At 35.3% G+C, this 20,672-nt stretch overlaps 1 protein-coding gene across 1 annotated transcript; it reads left to right on the top strand.

Moving 5' to 3' along the window:
* Positions 1–884: 884 nt before the first annotated feature.
* LOC138334377 (serine/threonine-protein phosphatase 2A 55 kDa regulatory subunit B alpha isoform-like) lies at positions 885–18,172 on the top strand. The gene is made up of 8 exons (XM_069283048.1): positions 885–1,062; positions 1,173–1,244; positions 2,744–2,838; positions 7,056–7,221; positions 8,507–8,797; positions 10,849–11,013; positions 11,523–11,784; positions 12,458–18,172. Exons 1-8 carry the CDS (start codon positions 1,053–1,055, stop codon positions 12,732–12,734), a joined length of 1,338 nt encoding a protein of 445 aa, XP_069139149.1. The 5' UTR covers positions 885–1,052; the 3' UTR covers positions 12,735–18,172.
* Positions 18,173–20,672: the final 2,500 nt, after the last annotated feature.

Here is a 20,672-nt window from a genome sequence, read left to right on the forward strand (position 1 = left end):
ATGTTTAAAAATTCTTTACACACAATTTTTATATTTGTTCACTATTTTTAAATATGCGTATTTATTTGCGCATGTGCATAAATCCAATTTTACGTGTTTAAAATTATCTTAACATATCTAAAGATTTTGCATATGCAAAAATCGATTTGTATACTATACAAATTGTAAATGTAAAAATCAAATTATAATTTATATTTCTTGTGTTTGTGTAAAATATAATTACATGAAGGCCTCGTATATATTCTTGTATCGCTATATATACATTCTACTTATCATTCACAAAGACTCTTACAATTTAGAAAAAAAAATGGAAAATTGTCCCCAAGATTTGTTAGATTTTGAATCCCAACCATATAACAATCTATAGGTACCATACGTGTAAAATGTATCGATATGAATCTTATGACCCGATAGTTAGAAAATGTGATCTCACTTAATATTCATTGATGCAAATTAAAAAAATGACTTACAGATAAAGGTGTTTTAAATTGATATGGCTAAGAAATATGACATATGCCCTACTCCGAATCGTTGATTCCATATACTTATAACAACTGAAATCTTCCCTCTACAGTATGCCATGTTTGTAAATAACCGTAACGTAAACAACCGCCGGATACGTAATGTTAGAAAGCTGTAACACGTTAGTTCACACGATATAGCCTATAATATAACTCCGCTGAAGATTCTTGACGTATGACACAAATTCTGTGTGATAACAAACGGTAGACTATGCAGTAAATCTAAACACATGTCTCAATAATTCCTTATGTTTAATATTCACTTTAAATGTGTGTTGTAGGCCTACATGTTCTACTTTCATTTTCAACGTTCAATGTCTGCTTTCTTTTTCATATTACCCAAAATTCCAATCATCTGACGTCATATCCTTGAACTTTCGGCCATAGTGCGCCATATTGATTTGAATGAGCGGGGTACCGCCTGCCATTCCAATGTCATCGAGGAGTAAAATAGCCTTTGGCAGACTTCCCAATGAAATGAATGAAATATTATAACAGTATTCATAATTCTAGGATCCATATTTTCTCCACATGATGGCGGGTAAGAGTGAAATCCTTGTCTGCTCCTGTTAGACATCTCATTTCCGTATTACTGTGTGTAAATGTTGACGATGTAATTTATTTTTAGCAATTATCATCTTTTCATTTCAGGTAATGGCGGGGATATTCAGTGGTGTTTTTCACAAGTGAAAGGAGCTATAGAGACCGAAGATGTTACAGAACGTATGTTATGTCAATAAATTAGACGGAAATTTCAGACGAAGAGTCCACCTATCGATTGACTTCGATTTGTCGACATATATAATGTGCAAATTATGCATAATACTCTACTGTTATGTCTCGTAAGAAAGTGCCATGTCTGGTTATGTATTGACAGTGTTTAACCACTATATATTATTTTCACAAGATATAATATGCTGTAAGTAATTTTAGCGACAACTTTAAATGCTTCTTGACCTGTGCGATATCGAGCAACGAGGTCAGTCGTGCCAGACATTCTAAATAATGTGTTACAAATTGGACTTAAATTATACTATGTAGGCCTGCCATGACAAAGGGTTTGTTTAATTTGAACAGTTTTCAATCGGACATTATTTAGTAATAAAAGAATTGATTCAATTGATCGAAGCTATGTAAATTAAAGCACAGTGCACCGCTGATATCAGTAACACATGTACAGTAAACTAATTTATGGATATATTGGATATTAATTTTGTTGACATCGGTAAGGCCTAAGTAATCTTCGCTTGCACATGACCATCTTGCACACACTAAAGGTAGGGAACCACCCTAGGAAATGTAATTTAATTTTGCCTTACAGAGACAAATGAGGTCACTATAAAGATATTTTAGAGACGATTGTAAGATAAACCCATGTTAAATTTAAAAAGAAAAACTGTTTTAATCCTCTGTTAGTAGTGCATAATCACTTATTATGTTGTTGTCTGTTGGTATTTTTCAAAATCATATCAATTAACACTTCAGAAAGCAGTAAAACATCTCAAATGCTGATGCTTTCATAAAATCCGTTTTCACATAAATGTTTAAAATGTAGTTGTTCCTGAAAATAAGCAGGAGGTTTCGTGTTCATTTCAATATCCCAAGACCGTCTCAAAAGACTCTACTTTCAGGGGTGGTTTCCAACATGTTCCTTATAGGCCTAGCTGATAATTCATTATTTGTTGGAATATTGTCTTCAAAAGAAATGGACCACATTATTGTTTTTCAGTTACATCTAAAGATTGAATATTTTCAATTGGTAAATCCCAATGGGAATCATTGACGTACCACACGATACCTGTCGCGCCAATAACGTTTATGTGGGTCTATTGTTTCTATTGGTGATGGAATGACGTCAATTAGTTATCGTAGGATAACGTCATTTCAGCAGGAAGATTACAAAGAGTTACTTTCCATCACCACAGGAGATACTAGTCCCGCACAAACGTTAACGGGTATCGCGTGGTAGGTGAATTAGCCCCATTAAACAACAAGCACCTTTCGTTATGGCAGCACACAACATAAAGTTGGTGATTTCTAATTAAAATTGTTTCAAATTCAATTGTCATTATAATTCTGTATTGTGACCTCAAAATTTACCTTGTCAAGCCATCGTTATTTGATGCCGGTACATTTGGGTACAACCGCCTATTACATTAGGTGTTCATGATATATTGTCTTGTTTTTGGCGAGTTTTATAATGTAGAATTTTTGTTTTGCAGCGGACATTATATCCTGTGTAGAATTTAATAATGATGGTGACCTCCTGGCTACCGGTGATAAGGGTGGACGTGTTGTCATTTTCCAGCGCGATAAGGTAACTAATCTATAGAATTGTCAGGAATGTGAAATAAGGTCACCATTTTGAAATATTGTCATTTTAGTATGACATGTCTATCATTTGTTCAATTGCCATTCTAAAGTACTACATTGTAAAATTTCCAAAAAATCAAAAGTTTATTAGTTACAATAGTGTTTCCCACAGGAAAAAAAGGGCATGGTGCTGGGTTTTGAAAAGGGCACTTTGACCGTGATAAATAACCATCAGAGGGGCACATAGGTTATATCGACAACTTCCAAGGAAAAAATCTTTAAAACTGTCTTGTTGTTTATTTAATTCTGGTTCAACTTAATATCATTTAAATGCTTTAAACTCTCTGAGTTGCTAAGTAATATCAAGACATATATTTAATTATTCTGAGTGAAAAAAAAAATGATTTTGAAAATTGTAATCTGCCGATCATATGATCATGACTATAATTTATTAACAAGAAAGATCTAAATTTCATTTATATTAATTAAAAGAATGGGGAAAATGCAAAATATATTCCTTTATTTCAATCCAATAACCTTTATTTTAATATATATCTTTATTTAAATATTAAAAATACTGTATTGATTTGAATAAGATAACATGTTTCATAATAATGGGCAATTAATTAAAATAATGTTCTAAATTTACAAGCACTAAATTAAGAAAATACAGATAATTGTTAGAGTAGTATTCAAAATATTTCAATTTAGTCTGATAGAGAAAAAAAGTTGATTTCTTTTTAACTTGATAGCCTATTAATAATTTTATCATATCTTTTCTAAAAATAAATTCACACCGAAATTCTAAAAAAATAATACCGTTTTCATTTTTAAAAACGTGAATATTAGTAAAATCCTGAAATTCAATACCTCCGGATCTACTATTACAATACACCCAAAATGGCGGCCATTACGATTGCAAAGCTTGTGACATCCATCAGATTTAGATAGGCCTATTAAACATTAAAAACGTGAGTAAATCATTTACAGTTGTAAGCAGTATTTGTTTTTGAAGTAATGCTCACTAGCTGTAGTCATAAAACTTATTGAAAGGCCATCTGATTGCTTTCTAGGCTGCCGATCGGCTGCTTGACTTCAGCTTACGTAATACACAGACCTGAAAGTGACACCACCAGCCAAGGTGGAAATAGCCCAAGGCTGCTAATTAGGGCCACTGGGGTGTTGGTCAGGGGGTCAGGGAGTGGTCACACCTCTTTTGTTTACTTAATTATCAAGTCACTGCCTGGTATTTTGGTAGTTTAGTAAAAGTGTACTGGGGACAAACAGGGCACGGCGTTAGGTTATAGGGGCATGGCGTCAGGGAAAAAGGGCACGGCGCGGCGTCATGCTAATCGGGGCTGTGGGAAACACTATACAATGTTTAGAATATAATTATCTTTATTAGTGGCTGCTGGCATGAGATGAAGTTATCAAACAATACAAGATGAAGGTTTGTTTTGCCGCATGGGGTTGTAAAAGTAAACTGCTGTGCAGTAATTGGGACATTTGGATGTCATTTGGAAACATAAAAAAGATTGCATTTTGGAAATTTAGATTTAATTGATCTATTGTTAAGCAATTTTATGATAAGTGTATTATAATGGTAGGCTGGTTCCATATTTATTCCAATAAATGTCCCGGGGGCTTGAAATTATTCGAAGAGGGTGCATCTACAGGGATTTTCCTACAGTAGAATCTGGGGCCGAATAACGGACCCATTCCCCTCCGAAAATTTAGCTAAAATTCCCAATTTGTAGCTAAAAATTCCCAATCGGAATCTAAAATTGAAAGTCTGAGTAATGTCATTCTTGGTATGAAATTGTCATGATATGTCGAATAAACGCTTTGCCCCATGTAAGCAACTTTGGACGCCCCCGCACTATCTCAATGTAAGTGCCTCTGGACTCCCCTACACGATCTCAATGCAAGCGACTCTGGACGCCATTTTGACTATCAATGTTTTGCTAGCTTCGTATCACGTGATAAAAGCGCCACCTGTGTTCAGACTTTACAATCTAATTATAGACGTGACCAAATTTCTAACCAATCAAAAATCGGCACAGTGTTACTACTATATAAAACTCTGAATAAATTAACCTAGAAAATCACACGTGTTCCCTCATGTTACCGGGGACGCCATCATGGCTTCTGTTGTTGATATTATGGCAGATATTTGTAATTATAAGTACAATGTCATGATATTTAAATATCACAGACCTAAAAGCATATAATCTGACGATGATTTAGACGATGTTTTATTCAATTTGACCGATCAAAAATCTGACGGTCAGAAGAATGGCGAGGTCCCGTACTATCGCCAATACCTGATGCCGTGTTGGAATGGACTGGCGAGTTTACAGCCGTGAGTGTTGATAATTTTGTTAGAAGCTTGTTGTCAAAACTTCAATAAACCTTTAATATACTTCATTTAAAGTTGATAGACTATTTTCGTGCATATTTCAATGGCAAATAATGTACAAACATCCCACAACAAACACACTACTCGGAACGATAGAAAGTGAAAGTATCGGTGAACAGGTCGTGAACCGGCACGGACAAAGTAGAAATAACAGTGTTTTTCAGAGCAAATATACTGACTGAGCCATGATTCAGATATATATTAGTTTGTTTACGATATTTCAAGTAATTTGTGCAATTTTTTTTCTAAAATGTATAAAAAAATCGGCAATATTTTGAGTATTTCCTACAGAGAAAATCAACCATTTTCTGACCTGTAGATGTTTTTAATAATTTTTGAAGTCCTCATATCGAATAATATTTGAAAACGATAGCATCACTGTGTAGTTTGATTTATTTTGAAGCAACTTCATTACCAAAACATTTCTCAAAAATAAACATGAAAGTAAATAAATCCAACTTTAAAAACGTATTATCAATCGAGACTGAAAACTTCAAAAAGTGCCATTGAGATGGTGCATACACTTGACAGATGTTGCAACAATGTTCGTGTTGAACATTGTATACTTTCCTCATGGAAGCCTGGTGATGCAGTGTACTAGTTTGCATGTGGTAAAGCCTTACGGTTAAATCATAAAATAGTGTTTTTCTTTATTTAGTCATTTTTCCCAATTTCATGTCATGCTGTGTAAAATTTCCCAATTCAATGGACCCTGGACCCTGTAAAAAAACTGTAGGAAAATCCCTGATCTAATAGAACACAAAATTTCAGACTTAAAATTGTCTCAGAAAAAAAACATATCTAATTCACCTATACAGCCAACAATGTTAGTTCATTTTTGAAACACTGTTTAACAAAACAAAAAAAATAATTTGCCAGAATGTCTAAAAACACATTCACTTGATAGATCATGAACATTGTATCATTTAGCTTAGGTCAGGTAACTTGACACGAGGTCGATCTTGATCCCACGATTTGGCAATTTCTGGCTAGACATTTTAATTAGGTCATGACTGTTCTCCCACATCACTTACATTTTGTCACAAAATGTGAAATAAAATCAAGGATTCATCATTTTAATTCTGAACATATCACTACCTTGCAATCAGCTTGTCAGAGGCCGGGTCGGTAACAAAGCTGCCAGGCTGTGATGGTTTAAATTCGTGATTGGCGCATTAAATTCGTTATCGGCGCAGTGCATTTTGGGAGCACATGTGTGAAGGATATTAGAAATATTTCATACAGTGTTTTAATGGTATGCAGTTTATACTCGCATATATATATTGGAAACTTTTTCAATATAGTTTACCACATTTATAACAATACCTGGTAACCAGCAGATTTCTCGAGCACATTCTGGCTCAGCGAACACATGGCTTTCATCACTCGATGCCCTAAGCTTAGGCCTACAAGTTGGCCCTTTACAGTTTTTAAATACGATTTTAAGCTCATATCGGTAAAGACAAATGTGTTTAAATGATTTTGAAACTGATTCTCTAATGATTAAGTGTGAACATTTGACATTTTGATGGGAATTTTTGAGATGGTAGGAAATTTTGATATTTTGATGGGAAATTTTGTGACTTAGATGGAAAAATAGGTGGGTGGGGGGGCATTTAAATGCTGTATTTATAACCTTTATGATTAACTAATTAGTTAACAATTCAATGTTAACATTAATTTTCATATTCAAACTTCACTTGCAATAGACTTTGTCATTTCTGAATACGTCTATGGTCGTGTTAGTCTAGACTCACTAATCATAAGGAAACGGTTGTTTCATAATGGTTTTATATTTTCAGGGCAAGATTGGATTGCCTCTACGTGGGGAATATAATGTGTACAGCACCTTCCAGAGCCATGAGCCTGAGTTTGATTATCTCAAGAGTTTAGAAATCGAAGAGAAAATTAACAAGATACTCTGGATGAAGAGGACCAATCCTGCTAATTTTCTACTTTCCACTAATGGTTTGTTTCTAGTTTATTGAAAAGTAGTTAGTAAAGTTTCTCATAATTTGTGCTGCCTATATTTCAATGGTGACAAATATTATTAAAGCTAACACTTTTAGTGGTAGTGTCAGGAGATTGATTCTTGTGAAATATAAGTTTCTTTGATCAGAGGTGTAAAAATCCACTTGCCCGACGCCCGGGGCAACCAGTTTTCGAGTTCGGGCAAGTTGATAAAGTTAGTTCACTTGCTCTAGGCAAGTGACAGCTGAGTGAATTTCTTGAAATAATTTTTCTGGTGCACTAAGTTTAACGCTATATGAGACTTATAACTTAATACCTGATGAAACAAACCTGCCTAAATATTACTAAAAACAAATAATTTAGGATTAGAAACAATTTTGATTTCACAAAATTAAACAAAAAATGGAAATGGGCATAACTGGGTCGCTAGGTGGACCTTCAGTTCAGAGACGTTTTTCAGACATTAAAGCTGATAAAAAGCAATAATTGACTGCTTTTAAGTTATATAGAAATGCTTTTTAGAGTTAACTTACATTATTAATTGTCTAACCATTAATTTTAGCCATAAGAAAGAGGTTTTTCTGTGTAAAAACAATCTCTGTTCAAGGTAGGAAGTTGCACTTGGGTACTAATAATGGAGCCGGAATCCGGTTTCCGGAATTCAGGAATTAAAAAAAAAAAATGATAGAGAAACAAAAGAGAAAAATAAAAATTCAAATAATGCTGCAAATTAATTGCTTTATTAATTATTATTCTTCTAATAAAAGAAGGAAAATATCTAATATAATTAGATTTCAAAGAAACACAAACAGAGTGCCGTAGATCATGAGTTCGAGGCCCGGATAGGGCACGAGTCAATAAATTGTAGAATTCAATTTCGGCAAGTGAATTATTGGGCTCTACTTGCCCGGGGTAAGTGACTTTGAAAAAATTCTTACACCTCTGTAATGATATTTATAACTCGCATCAGAATCCTGTTCAGACAAATATACTGTTGTCTTCTATAGCATCCGTATATGATACAAGCAGGAATAATAAGTGTAAGGTTATACGTGCTGGGTATTCACAATGAATTGACCAGCCCCGGACTTTACATACAACTAAAACTTCATTGAGATATAAATACTATTTTACCTTTGTATACAAAGCACAGCTATTCATATTGCTTTCTTTATTGTGAACTTCATCAGCCCTGTAATACAACTGATGCACAAGTGCATGACAGCGGCGTCAACGCTGATTTCTTTTTGAACTTTATCAGTCTTGTATCCATCGTTTGCAGATAAGACTATAAAATTGTGGAAAGTGACCGAAAGGGACAAGAGACCAGAAGGCTACAACTTAAAGGATGAGGCAGGCTTGATGCGCGATCCTTCAACTGTGACCACATTACGGGTGCCCATGTTCAAGCCCATGGAATTGATGGTAGAAGCTAGTCCTCGTAGAATATTTGCTAATGCTCATACCTATCACATTAATTCCATATCCATCAACAGTGATCAGGAAACCTACTTGTCAGCAGATGATTTGAGAATCAACCTTTGGCATCTAGAAGTCACTGACCAGAGTTTCAGTATCCTTTCTTATATACATATTAAGTCATCATAACTTGTATTCAGTGTTAAGACAGAAGACAAGTTTTACTTTCAGCAGATTTAAAAATAAAGTTAAAAACAAAAAATAATAGCTTGAAGAACTTTTTTATGCAAAAATTTGTTGTGTTAAAATATATATCTGTTTATATTTTAAAAAAAATACTGAATTTTGTATTCCAAATTTGGATATCTGAGGCAGGAAACCTTGCAAATGTTAGACTGTTGAAACACTACTAAAATGTACATAATCTGCTGGACTAACATTACTCTTTCTTAACTCTAAATGACTCGTTTCCACATTGAATGATACCTGTTTGTTGGATTGCCTAACAATGAATTTTTTACTAGGAAAGATGAATTTGAAGCTTAGTAGTTAACACTTAGGCAGGACTCAAAATTGATATTTTTATCCAGTAGCCTGTTGGGCTACTGGACCAAAATATTAAGGCGTCAATTGCAAAATTTGGTTGCCAGCCCACTTTTTCATAAGTTTCAAAATTTTCTTTTAAATTTTCAGATCAGAATAGTCACCTGTCTTCAATACCTTTGATTGTGAATCTTTTAGGCATTAATAGGTACACGGTTTCAAAAGAAGTTTACCTGGTACACTCTTTGTCATTTTGTACAAGCATTGTGGCAATAAGTTCAATTGAAGGCTGGTAATTTTCTGGATTTCATTCCTTGTCCCAATTTTCTAGTTGCCATTGATGCACCTTTAGTCCAATGAGTGGCCGCCACTGAGGAATTAAAGGCGCCATTGGCCACCAATATAGGCGCCACTTAAAGCCCTGTTTAGTAACATGAACTTGCTCCTTTGAAATTCCTGTTCAGACAAATATACTGTTGTCTTCTATAGCATCGGTATATGATACAAGCAGGAATAATAAGTGTAAGGTTATACGTGCTGGGTATTCACAATGAATTGACCAGCCCCGGACTTTACATACAGCTCCATCAGAAAAAGCAAAAGGATATTGGTTCAAGAACCAAACAAGTCAGTGATTTTCTTACTTCATAATTTCTAGGGCCTGTACATAACCTTTTGAATTGGGGGGGAAAAGCACATTTCATCTTTCTTGAAACATAAATATATATTAGAGGTTTTTTGTTCATTTTGACACTTAAGCACGGCTTAAAGTCAATTTTTTTATCCAGTGGCCTGTTGGGCTACTGGACCAAAATATTAAGGTGCCAATTGGAAAAATTGGTTGCCATTCCAGTTCAAAATATTTTCTTTCAAATTTTCAGATCAGAATAGCCACCTGTCTTCAATACTTTTAATTGTGAATCTTTTAGGCATTGATAGGTACACTGCTTTTAAAAGAAATTTACCTGGTACATGCTTCAGTCATTTTGTACAAGCATTGTGGCAAAAAGTTAAATTGAAGGCTGGTAATTTTCTGGATTTCATTCCTTGTCCAAATTTTCTAGTTGCTATTGAGGCACTTTAAAGTCCAATTAGTGGTCACCACTGAGGAATTAAAGGCGCCATTGGCCACCAATTTAGGCGCCACTTAGTGCTCTGTTTAGTAACATGAACTTGCTTCTTTGAGATTCCTGTTCAGACAAATATACTGTTTACTTCTATAGCATCCGTATATGATACAAGCAGGAATAATAAGTGTAAGGTTATACGTGCTGGGTATTCACAATGAATTGACCAGCCCCGGACTTTACATACAGCTCCATCAGAAAAAAGCAAAAAGATTTTGTTTCGAAAACCAAACAAGTCAGTTATTTTCTTACTTCATAATTTCAGGGGCCTTTACCTTTTGAATTGGGGGGAAAACTGCATTCAATCTTTCTTGAAAACATATATGTATTTGAGAATATTTTGTTTTTTGGGGAAAGTATATAAATAATATAAAATTGAGAAAATGTAACAAAATTTAGGGGAAGGGGCCTTTATTTTGCCCTAAATATACGTAAAAAAAATCACTGCACGTGTAAATAATTTCTGTTTCCTTGGAACTTGTTAACTTTAGTGTTACCATAGAAAGCCTTGTTGATCCTTGACCAGTGCCACTAGACATTGTTGACATCAAGCCAGCCAACATGGAGGAGCTGACAGAAGTGATTACTGCGGCCGAGTTCCATCCTCTAGACTGTAACTTGTTTGTATACAGTAGTAGTAAAGGAACTATTAGACTTTGTGATATGCGCCAACAAGCTTTGTGTGACAAACATGCTAAATGTAAGTATACAAAACCTAATAGGCTAAAGCACAATTTATAATTAATTATTCTTAAATTTAAATTAATGATTTAACATTGTCTATTGATGCAAACTTATTACAATTAGACTTGTAATTCTGCTCTGCTAGCAGCTACGATGCTCTACATACGCTCAAAGACAAGATCTAACAACTGGTTGTTTAGGGTCAGCTTAGCATGACCCCTATTGTTAACCAATCAGCAATTCTCTTGCAAAATATAAACGACTAACAGTATGTCCCGAGATGTTCCAGGGAGTGTTGGAGTGTTACGTAGAGCATCATAGTGGAGCAGAATTACAAGTCTAATTTTAATTTTGTCTATTGACAAAACAAATTCTAAATATTCAGGACAGACATAAATTCACAAAATACATAATTTACTACCCCTAACTAAAATGACTAATGGAGTGTTTAAATAATATGCTTATCTGGTTACTACCATTAAAGGTCTGTATTGAATTAATCAAGTGATCTTACTTATGTTGCAGTGTTTGAAGAGCCAGAAGATCCCACCAATAGGAGTTTCTTTTCTGAAATAATTTCCAGTATATCAGATGTAAAATTTAGTCATAATGGACGTTACATGGTGACGAGAGACTATTTGTCAGTAAAAGTGTGGGATTTGCATATGGACACGAAGCCAATAGAAACGTACCAGGTGCATGAATACTTACGCAGCAAGTTGTGCTCTCTGTACGAAAATGACTGCATCTTTGACAAGTTTGAGTGTTCATGGAGTGGGGATGACAGGTATGTTTTTCAAAATATAACCTTTACATAGCCATCAGATCACTGGCCTCTAATACTGTAAATACTTATTTTTGTCCCATTAATTGTTTACTCATATTTGTGTCGCGTGGCAAATGCAAATCACATAATCATATTTAAGTACAAGACCTCTTAAGTCAAAAGAGCATAAATACGGTCCTAGTTTATCTAGGGATAAAGCTTTCTTGTTCAAAATACAAATCCATTAATACACCCACCAGATTACTTCAACACTTTCCCCCAATATATTTGGTTTTTGTCACTGTAGTGAAGCTTTTTGCTACCTTCTCTTATCTTTCCAAATTCTCATGAATTTCAATGTTTTGATACAGATATTTTGTGGTAAGGCCCTTTGTAATTTCTCAGTGTTAACTTGTTACAGACTTACATCAAATTGCTCTGAAATAAACGTTTTGGCGGTTGGATATAGCAGATTTACATCAACGAACCTATGATTGTAGGTCTACTGGGGTTAATGCTGCTAACCTGTAAGACAGATTGGTAGGCGGCGGGATAGGTTATAGAGCCACTTGTTACTGCTAACAGGTTTAAATATTAAATGTTCAAAGGAAGATAACAAAACAAATATTGAAAATGTTTAAATATATTCTTCACACCAGTTGTTTAGCAAGATCTTTGATTGTTTATGTTTCAGGCACATTATGACGGGATCCTACAACAACTTCTACAGGATGTTTGACCGTGAATCTAAACGCGACACAACATTGGAGGCCAGTAGAGAAAACATGAAACCCCGTACTGTGCTTAAGCCGCGCAAAGTTTGTACCGGTGGTAAACGGAAGAAAGAAGAGATCAGTGTCGACTGTCTCGACTTTAACAAGAAAATCCTACATACTGCTTGGCATCCCAACGAAAACATTCTAGCCGTCGCTGCTACTAATAACTTGTACATCTTCCAGAGTAAGGACTAGCAATATTGTGTGCCGAGGATTGTTTCTAGGTGGACCCAGTGTCCTGGTTGAGTGAGCTATTGACCACATGATGGTCATTACAACACGAACAAGAATACAGAATGGTTAAGGTCATGAACAAATTGAAGTCATGTTGTTGCAGAGTATATATTTTGTGATGAATGATGTGTTGTGGCATTGATATACAGGCGAACAAAACAAGCTGTCAAACATGTAGGAACTGGACCAAGTCTTGCCTCATTGACACAGTTATTTCAACTTGTCCCCCATATTTAGGTTAGGCCCCTGAAAATGTTGTATTGTCCTTATTTGATACAGGGTCAAATCAGGGGAAAACCACGCCACAGTTAGTGTGATGTGCAAGTTTTGTAATTGACGACAATCAAGATGTGATGTAAATATTTCATCTGATGGTCTTGAAAAGACCTTATTTTACAACGGTTCTATTCACACAGTAAAACACAAAAAAGTGAGCAAAAATTGTTTGGGTTTCTGCAACATCCTGTCTTGGGTTTACACTGAGGTTTATCTGTAGATGGAGAGCCCAGTGGCAGGGAGAGAGTGTCCTTGTGGACTTCAGTACATACTATATTACACAGAGAGTGTGTGCGGGTAACAATCTGGGAATTTCCGCTGGTCGGTAAAGAGAGGATACATGATAAGACCTGAATGTATTAGATTGTATGGGGGCAATACTGTTTGCATAATTAGTTATCATGGTTTGGTGCAAATTGGACGTGTGACAGTCAATATTGTGTATGGGAGTTTTTCTTCTAATTATAGAGGATTGCGAGAGAACATGTTTAAAGTATATGTTCAACTGAATTTAAGTTTACAACAATGTCATTATTATTTGCATTTACTTTTCATGGTTTCACACATCTGAAATAATGGTTACTTAATATAATGTCCATTCTCAGCATTGATTATATTAGAAGTATATGGAAATAACAGTTGTTGATTTGTGATGTAATACTCATTCAATACTATTAAATGGTAAGTTTTCCCCCCATTTAGACTAATCTAGCTGCAAAGCAGTTGGCAAAATACAGAAACAAATTGGTACCAAAGACAGATTCTTGGGCATAGCATTAGGATTCGTCATGTCTCTAGCCTCTAATCTGTAGTCTCCACACATAATCTGTAGCCTTGTTGATTTGTTGTACACCTCAGGAAGATTACAGGACCACCTTGATTGTCTCATGGTGTTGGATTGTATAATCCATCATTTCACTGCTTTGAAAATACTCTTCATCATTTTTCTTTTTTTTTTATTTAATTTTCATAACAATGGGATATAAAGATTCAATGGGTGGATATGTATACTATTTTTTCTGAGGATGTGCCATCTTTATAAGCACTGTACAATTTGTTTTTGAGGTGTGCCATCTGTACAAGTACTAGCTTTGGTCCTAAAAACTATACATAGTAGTTTATGCCTTATTGTAAGTGCTGCATTATGTTACAATGCCAACATTTTGTTTACAAGGATTTTCCTGTGATTATAGTTATGTACTAGTTATAAGGTCACTTATTGTTTTGTTTGTGAGTTTTTTCGATGAAAATATAAATGATTTCTAATTATTATAGTCAAGCATTGTTAAAAAAAAAAACACCTTCATTTTAATTTCACAAAGTGTCGGTTGGATCATTAAAATATCTCCATGCATAATTTAAGTAGTATATGTGTCTATAATTGCTTCCTTATGTCAAGAAATATGAAAAAGAGAGAGTGGTAACTTGACCATAAGTCTGACAAATAAGCTTGAACCTAACCTGATATAGGATGTGAGATAACAAGTTGGCTGTCTATTTAGTAAAATATAAAAAAAAAAATCACAATGAAATGAAAGTTCTAGTATGCTTAAAATTGATGTTGTTAGGTGGTGCTATCAAGTTGTGTTAAAAGAAGTGGTAATGTGTTCAGATTTCAACTAATGGTATGCCTCATAGTGCTAAATATGGTCATTGGTTTTTTTTTCTGTTATTCCCCAAAGAAATTGTTATTACAAAATTATTTTTCTGACCTTTTAAAACATAATGTCATTTGCAATGAAATTGTTACATAACACTTTTTACCCTGCCGACAACTTTTGCAGGTAGAAATCAAATCAAGAAATAGAATGCTTAAAATGAACTGGTATATATTTTATTTATAATTTTGTGTTAATAAGCATTCAGTTGACATATTTATATTAATTAAGTATCGGGGATTAATCTAGGCTTTCATCAATACAATTTTGTCATTCATCATCTTTGAAAATCTTTAAGTTATCATTATAGGTGTATTTGCGAACTTTTTGTACAATTATTGTCTTATTTAGGAAAATTGACCTTGTGAGCTGCTGTTTATTTACGTAATTATTGCCCTAATTACCTAGATTACTCCCTGAATTTGGTGCGAGTTTCCCAGAGTCCCAGTCTTTAGTGTGTATGGAAGAGAAGTAACTCATATGAGGGCCACCTTTGTGTGAAAGACTGTACAGCTGTCTGACCATAAGGTGTTGTCCTGGTTCCTAGAGAGTGTACAAAGTTTGTGAGTGTGGGAGATAGTTGTTGGTGTGACTGATGGAACTTGTTAGCATTCCCTTAACAGAGTGAGCTTGTGGATTGAAGAGGATGGCAAGGGTGGGGGACCATTGGGATGTTGGACATGTGAAATTGTTTTATACATGTTAATTAAAGTCATGAATGTATTGACAGTGTTTTCTTGGTACTCTCTTCATATTAATAGAAGTGTTACTTTGTTATACCTTTAAGGTGAAATAGGTCCTGAAGTGATGGATCATAAAGGAATTTTGGTACATATACCACATAATACTTCCTCAAACAGAGTTATCTGCTCTTGGGAGCTGGTGCAATACTTGTTTGTTTGATTATTTTAACGTCGTATTAACAGGCAAGGTCATGTAATGACTAATTAGGGTCTATTAAGTTTGCAGTATTTTGTGCAGAAAATGTACATCACTAGATGCAGGGCTGCTCTTCCAAATATTTTTTTTACTAAATTGATATTAACTTCCAGGGGGAGATAACTCTGCTTGATGTAATGATAGAATCACTGACAATCCCATATTGTAAAATGTGCTTAATTCAGGGCAATAACATTTTAGCACATAATTTAATATTTAATTAAAATTAAGCACACTAAATTAGATCGAGATTATAGAAAAAATTCAACTTGTGCTATTTGTTATGTGCATTTACAGTATAAACTGGCTTCATTATATTACTTTGTACTTTATCAGTTTGACATACCTCCGACCTGGATACTTGTTTTAAATGGATGGGAATTCGAACCTATACACTGTTGTCCTGGGTAAGGAAAAAAATAAAATGTTTCAGTGGTTAGCTAGTCTTAGACATGACTGAATCTTATCTGTTTCTGTTAAATTGAGAAAATTAAGTTCTTGCAAAGCGCTGAAATGACTTTTCAATCTGACTTCGGAAAGTTCAGTGAATAGGTTGAGTAGTAACATGCTTAGTATGTGACATTTAGCTTATACCCTGGACAGGACATAGGAAAGTGATTCTACCATGTCGGGTTACAGTAGTGTCACATTTTGAGTGTCTAGTATGTGACATTTAGCTTATACCCTGGACAGGACATAGGAAAGGGATTCTACCAGGTCGGGTTACAGTAGTGTCACATTTTGAGTGTCTAGTATGTTAGTACATTGAGTTTGTTGAGGAGGTATTGCTAGTGTGTTGGTATTATTGTTAAAACCCATTAACTTTCAGTGCTGGGGTTTAGGTTGGTAGTGGAAGCAAAGCTGTTTCAGTAGGTTAAGCATTTTGGTAGACATTGTTTTGGTGCCAAGTTGAAGCAGTTCGTTGTCAAAGTGTTATTGTTGATTTGGTGCCAGCCATGGTTAAAGCACCCATGTAATATTAAGTGCTATTGTTTATTTGTATGTAGTAGAAAGATGACACTTTAGCATTCCTGGTGATTTGTGTTGAGGTTGCATTTTTGTGGAACCTTTCGCAAAATGCCATTTACTGAAGTCCGAGGACACCTTACTCTTCAGTGAGCAAATGTCCTCAGTTTATTTAGTTGTAGAAAAATGTTAGCACAACTTTAGAATGAGTCGCTGCCAAACTATCTTGATTTGTTATGGAATTATCTGCTGTGTTTGTGTCAAATCAAAAAGCTTGTACACTTGTATCTCTATTGAGTATGTTGTGTTTGCATCTTACAAAGAAAATATATTTTTGTATTCAAAAGAATTCTAACATGGAAATTATATCAAACTCTTACCATTCTTTAGAAAAAATATCCTCGACCTATACAGATTTACTTAAGCTGTTAGCGATGTCACAAAAACAGATTTGGTGGCTTTTTATGTACATCTGACATTATACATTATACCTAACTAATTGAAGTTGTTCTCTCAAAGTCTTTGTGAGTTGATAGGTTGTGGATCTCATAAGAGAAGAATCTACCTCGTGGCTTACAATACTTATAGCTCAGACAGGCTGATTTCTGATAGCCGAGCATTTACTAGGGTGCCATAGTCACCATGCAGTATGGGTACAAAATAAGGCCACAAAGTTCAAATCGGTTTGTCTTTCCATAGTAGACTAGAAATCGAGCAATGCCTTTCACTTGTAGGCACAGGGGGCCAACTCAATGAAAATGGATGTTGTCATACATTTTTTGTATTTGGTGGATGGACTGATGAGTATATATGACAGTCAATTAATAAAATAACTGTCATGTGATTTCTTTTCAGAAAATATGAGATTTGAAAAAATCGGGATATTTACTATAAAACAGAGTAAATATCCCGATTTTTTTATAATTTTTCAAATTTTGTATTTTCTGGGGGAAAAAATCACACGACTGTCACATATACTCATCAGTCCATCCACCAAATACAAAAAATATATGACAACATCCATTTTCATTGAATTGGCCCCCTGTGCTTGTAGGGGATGATCAGTGGTTAAGGTCCACCATTCTCCTTCCTGGTTGTCATGGATATGTCGTTAGAGTATGCTATTTTATCTCTACCCCTCGGTCTGAAGCTCAAACTGAGAAACATGTCCGGTTCTGACTAGGGCGCTGGTTTTCAGCTGGATCATTCAATTTTCCTACATCAAAAACGGACATGCCCTTAATGGCCTCAGTTGTTACTAGGACCAAGATGAACAAAGCAAATCCATGATAATTAAAATTTATTAAAACCTGGGTGAGCAGTACATCTGTGTCTTTTAATTTTATAGACAGTTGTTATTGTGCTACATGACGATTATTTGTACAAACCCACCGTAAATTCACACATTTCACCCAGCTGTACTGATGGATTGCTAGCAAGCGAATGAGAGATTGTTGAGAATGTTGTATGTATCAAATCCTGTCTTGTTGTCACGTTCAGTTAGATATGGGTCATCGTTCGGTCATGCCATGAAAAGCAATAAAAGAATTTAAAATCCAACTATTTTCGTCGTACATATCCTTTTGTAGAACGATATACTCCTATACTCCAAAAAATGAAAGCTACGTCATATATTCTTTGACTAATCAAATATGCTGCTGTACATGTAAAAACATGTCTACTGCTGATTGTACGCTGCTGCATATGTATTATGATGGTTACTGCTGATTGCAAGCTCTGTACATGTATAATGACGGCGATTGCATGCTCTGTACATGTATCATGACGGCTACTGCTGATTGTATGCTGCTGTACATGTATAATGACGGCTACTGCTGATTGTATGCTGCTGTACATGTATATTGACGGCTACTGCTGATTGTATGCTGCTGTACATGTATAATGACAGCTACTGCTGATTGTATGCTGCTGTACATGTATAATGACGGCTACTGCTGATTGTATGCTGCTGTACATGTATCATGACGGCTACTGCTGGTTGTATGCTGCTGTACATGTATCATGACGGCTACTGCTGATTGTATGCTGCTGTACATGTATCATGAGGGCTACTGCTGATTGTATGCTGCTGTACATGTATAATGACGGCTACTGCTGATTGTATGCTGCTGTACATGTATCATGAGGGCTACTGCTGATTGTATGCTGCTGTACATGTATCATGACGGCTACTGCGGATTGAATGCTGCTTAACATGTATCATGACGGCTACTGCTGATTGTATGCTGCTGTACATGTATAATGACGGCTACTGCTGATTGTATGCTGCTTTACATGTATAATGACGGCTACTGCTGATTGCGTGTCTGCGAGTTAGTTTCAATGAATACCTCTCGGAGATTTTCATTTTAGAAGGAGGTGAGGGGGAGTGTCCTTAGTCACTTTCTGTGAGACAAGGTTTTTGAGCGAAATGGAGGACTTGACGAAAATGTCAAGTAAAAAACTAGATGGAAGGTCACATTGTTTGTGGAGTATACACTGAATGGAATACCATTGTGACAAATAGGGTAATATACCCATCTACAGCTAAACTTGATCCTCATGTTATCCCCTAAGTTCCAGGGGTTACTATTACTGCCGTTATATCTAAACACACTTCAACCAATAAACGTCTTTGTTCAAGACACTGACCTAGCACGAATTTCTAACCAACAGTATTTATATAAATGTATATACTATAATATATGAAGAAAAAAACCCAAATATTAAAACAAATCTGCATGTCTTTCCAAGGGCTCTTCAGGGGATATTACTATAATATATATAAATACTGTTGGTTGGAATTTTGCACCAGATCCTTGTGGTTCAAAATGTCAGAATACATAGTATAAGTCAAATCCTGACATAATTGACGAATTCTAAATAAAATAAAGACTGTTATGCAGGTTCCTGATTTGGTACAAGGCGAATTCCGACTTCGTCATATAAATCTATATGGGGACTTGATTAGTACAATAATTTAACGGCCCTGCAGTACTTTTGGCCTTGAGTTGATCGTTCGCCCCTGTGAGGAAGGCTCTGGGTTCTGTACCCTGGCGGAGTTACACCAAAGTCTATAAAATTGGTAGTTTCTGCTCCTACTTAGCGCTCAGCATACAGGGAGTTGGACGACTGGTGTGCCCGTTGTCAGTATAATGTGACCGGGTGGGGTGTGTTACGTGGTGTCTTCGGCGACATGCTTCAGTGATATAGCACTATAAAAAGGGCAACAGTTCCACTATACAAGAAGACACAGCACGAAAATATCGCAGTCTACCAAAACACGCACCTCGCACTTCACGCACTACATTCATGGGAGGCCGTCCTTACATGACCCTGGCTGTTACTAGGACGTTAAAATAATCAAACAAACAAACATTAGAATAAGGTGTTCGTGAAGAGAGGCCGTTCTTAGCTTCATCAATGATGTTCTTCGTAAAATCTAGTAGACATATTTATTACAGAGACGATTGGTTCAATACAATAGAACAAGGTGTTCGTGAAGAGAAGCCACTCTCGGCTTCATCAGTGACGTCCTTCATCTATCATACAAGTTATGAAGACGATTGGCTCTGTAAAGGGAGAACAGACCAGGCTGCAATCTCATTGGCCAGCTATAATAGTTCACGGTTGTATATGTTTGAGTAGTAACGACGAAATCCATATACAGATGCACGGCGTCCCGAAAAGATAGGCTTTTTATAGCCGGCCAACGAGATTGCAGTCGGTTAAGCCTCGCTCATGCATATTATATCGGCCACACAGCCAGTATGAATCTTAATTAGCTGATGTTCAAATTTTTTCAATCTGATCGTTACACATATAACATAGTGTAACGTAGTGTATAATGGGGATCTGTATTTTAATCAGATTGATGTACGTCCTTGAGTAAAGTAACTAACCAGATTCTTGTGACATTTTGTAAAGCAATATAATTTAGTTGAAAAAGTGATTAGTCTTTTAATTCATTTTCCGACATTTTTTCTTAATCTTGGAAAATGTCATAGTATTAAAACATTTCTTACATGATTGGAAAATCGACAAATTTCCGGAAAAGGCA

Source organism: Argopecten irradians, chromosome 11 (genome assembly GCF_041381155.1).
Source record: "Argopecten irradians isolate NY chromosome 11, Ai_NY, whole genome shotgun sequence".
In the NCBI taxonomy this organism is placed as follows: domain Eukaryota; kingdom Metazoa; phylum Mollusca; class Bivalvia; order Pectinida; family Pectinidae; genus Argopecten; species Argopecten irradians.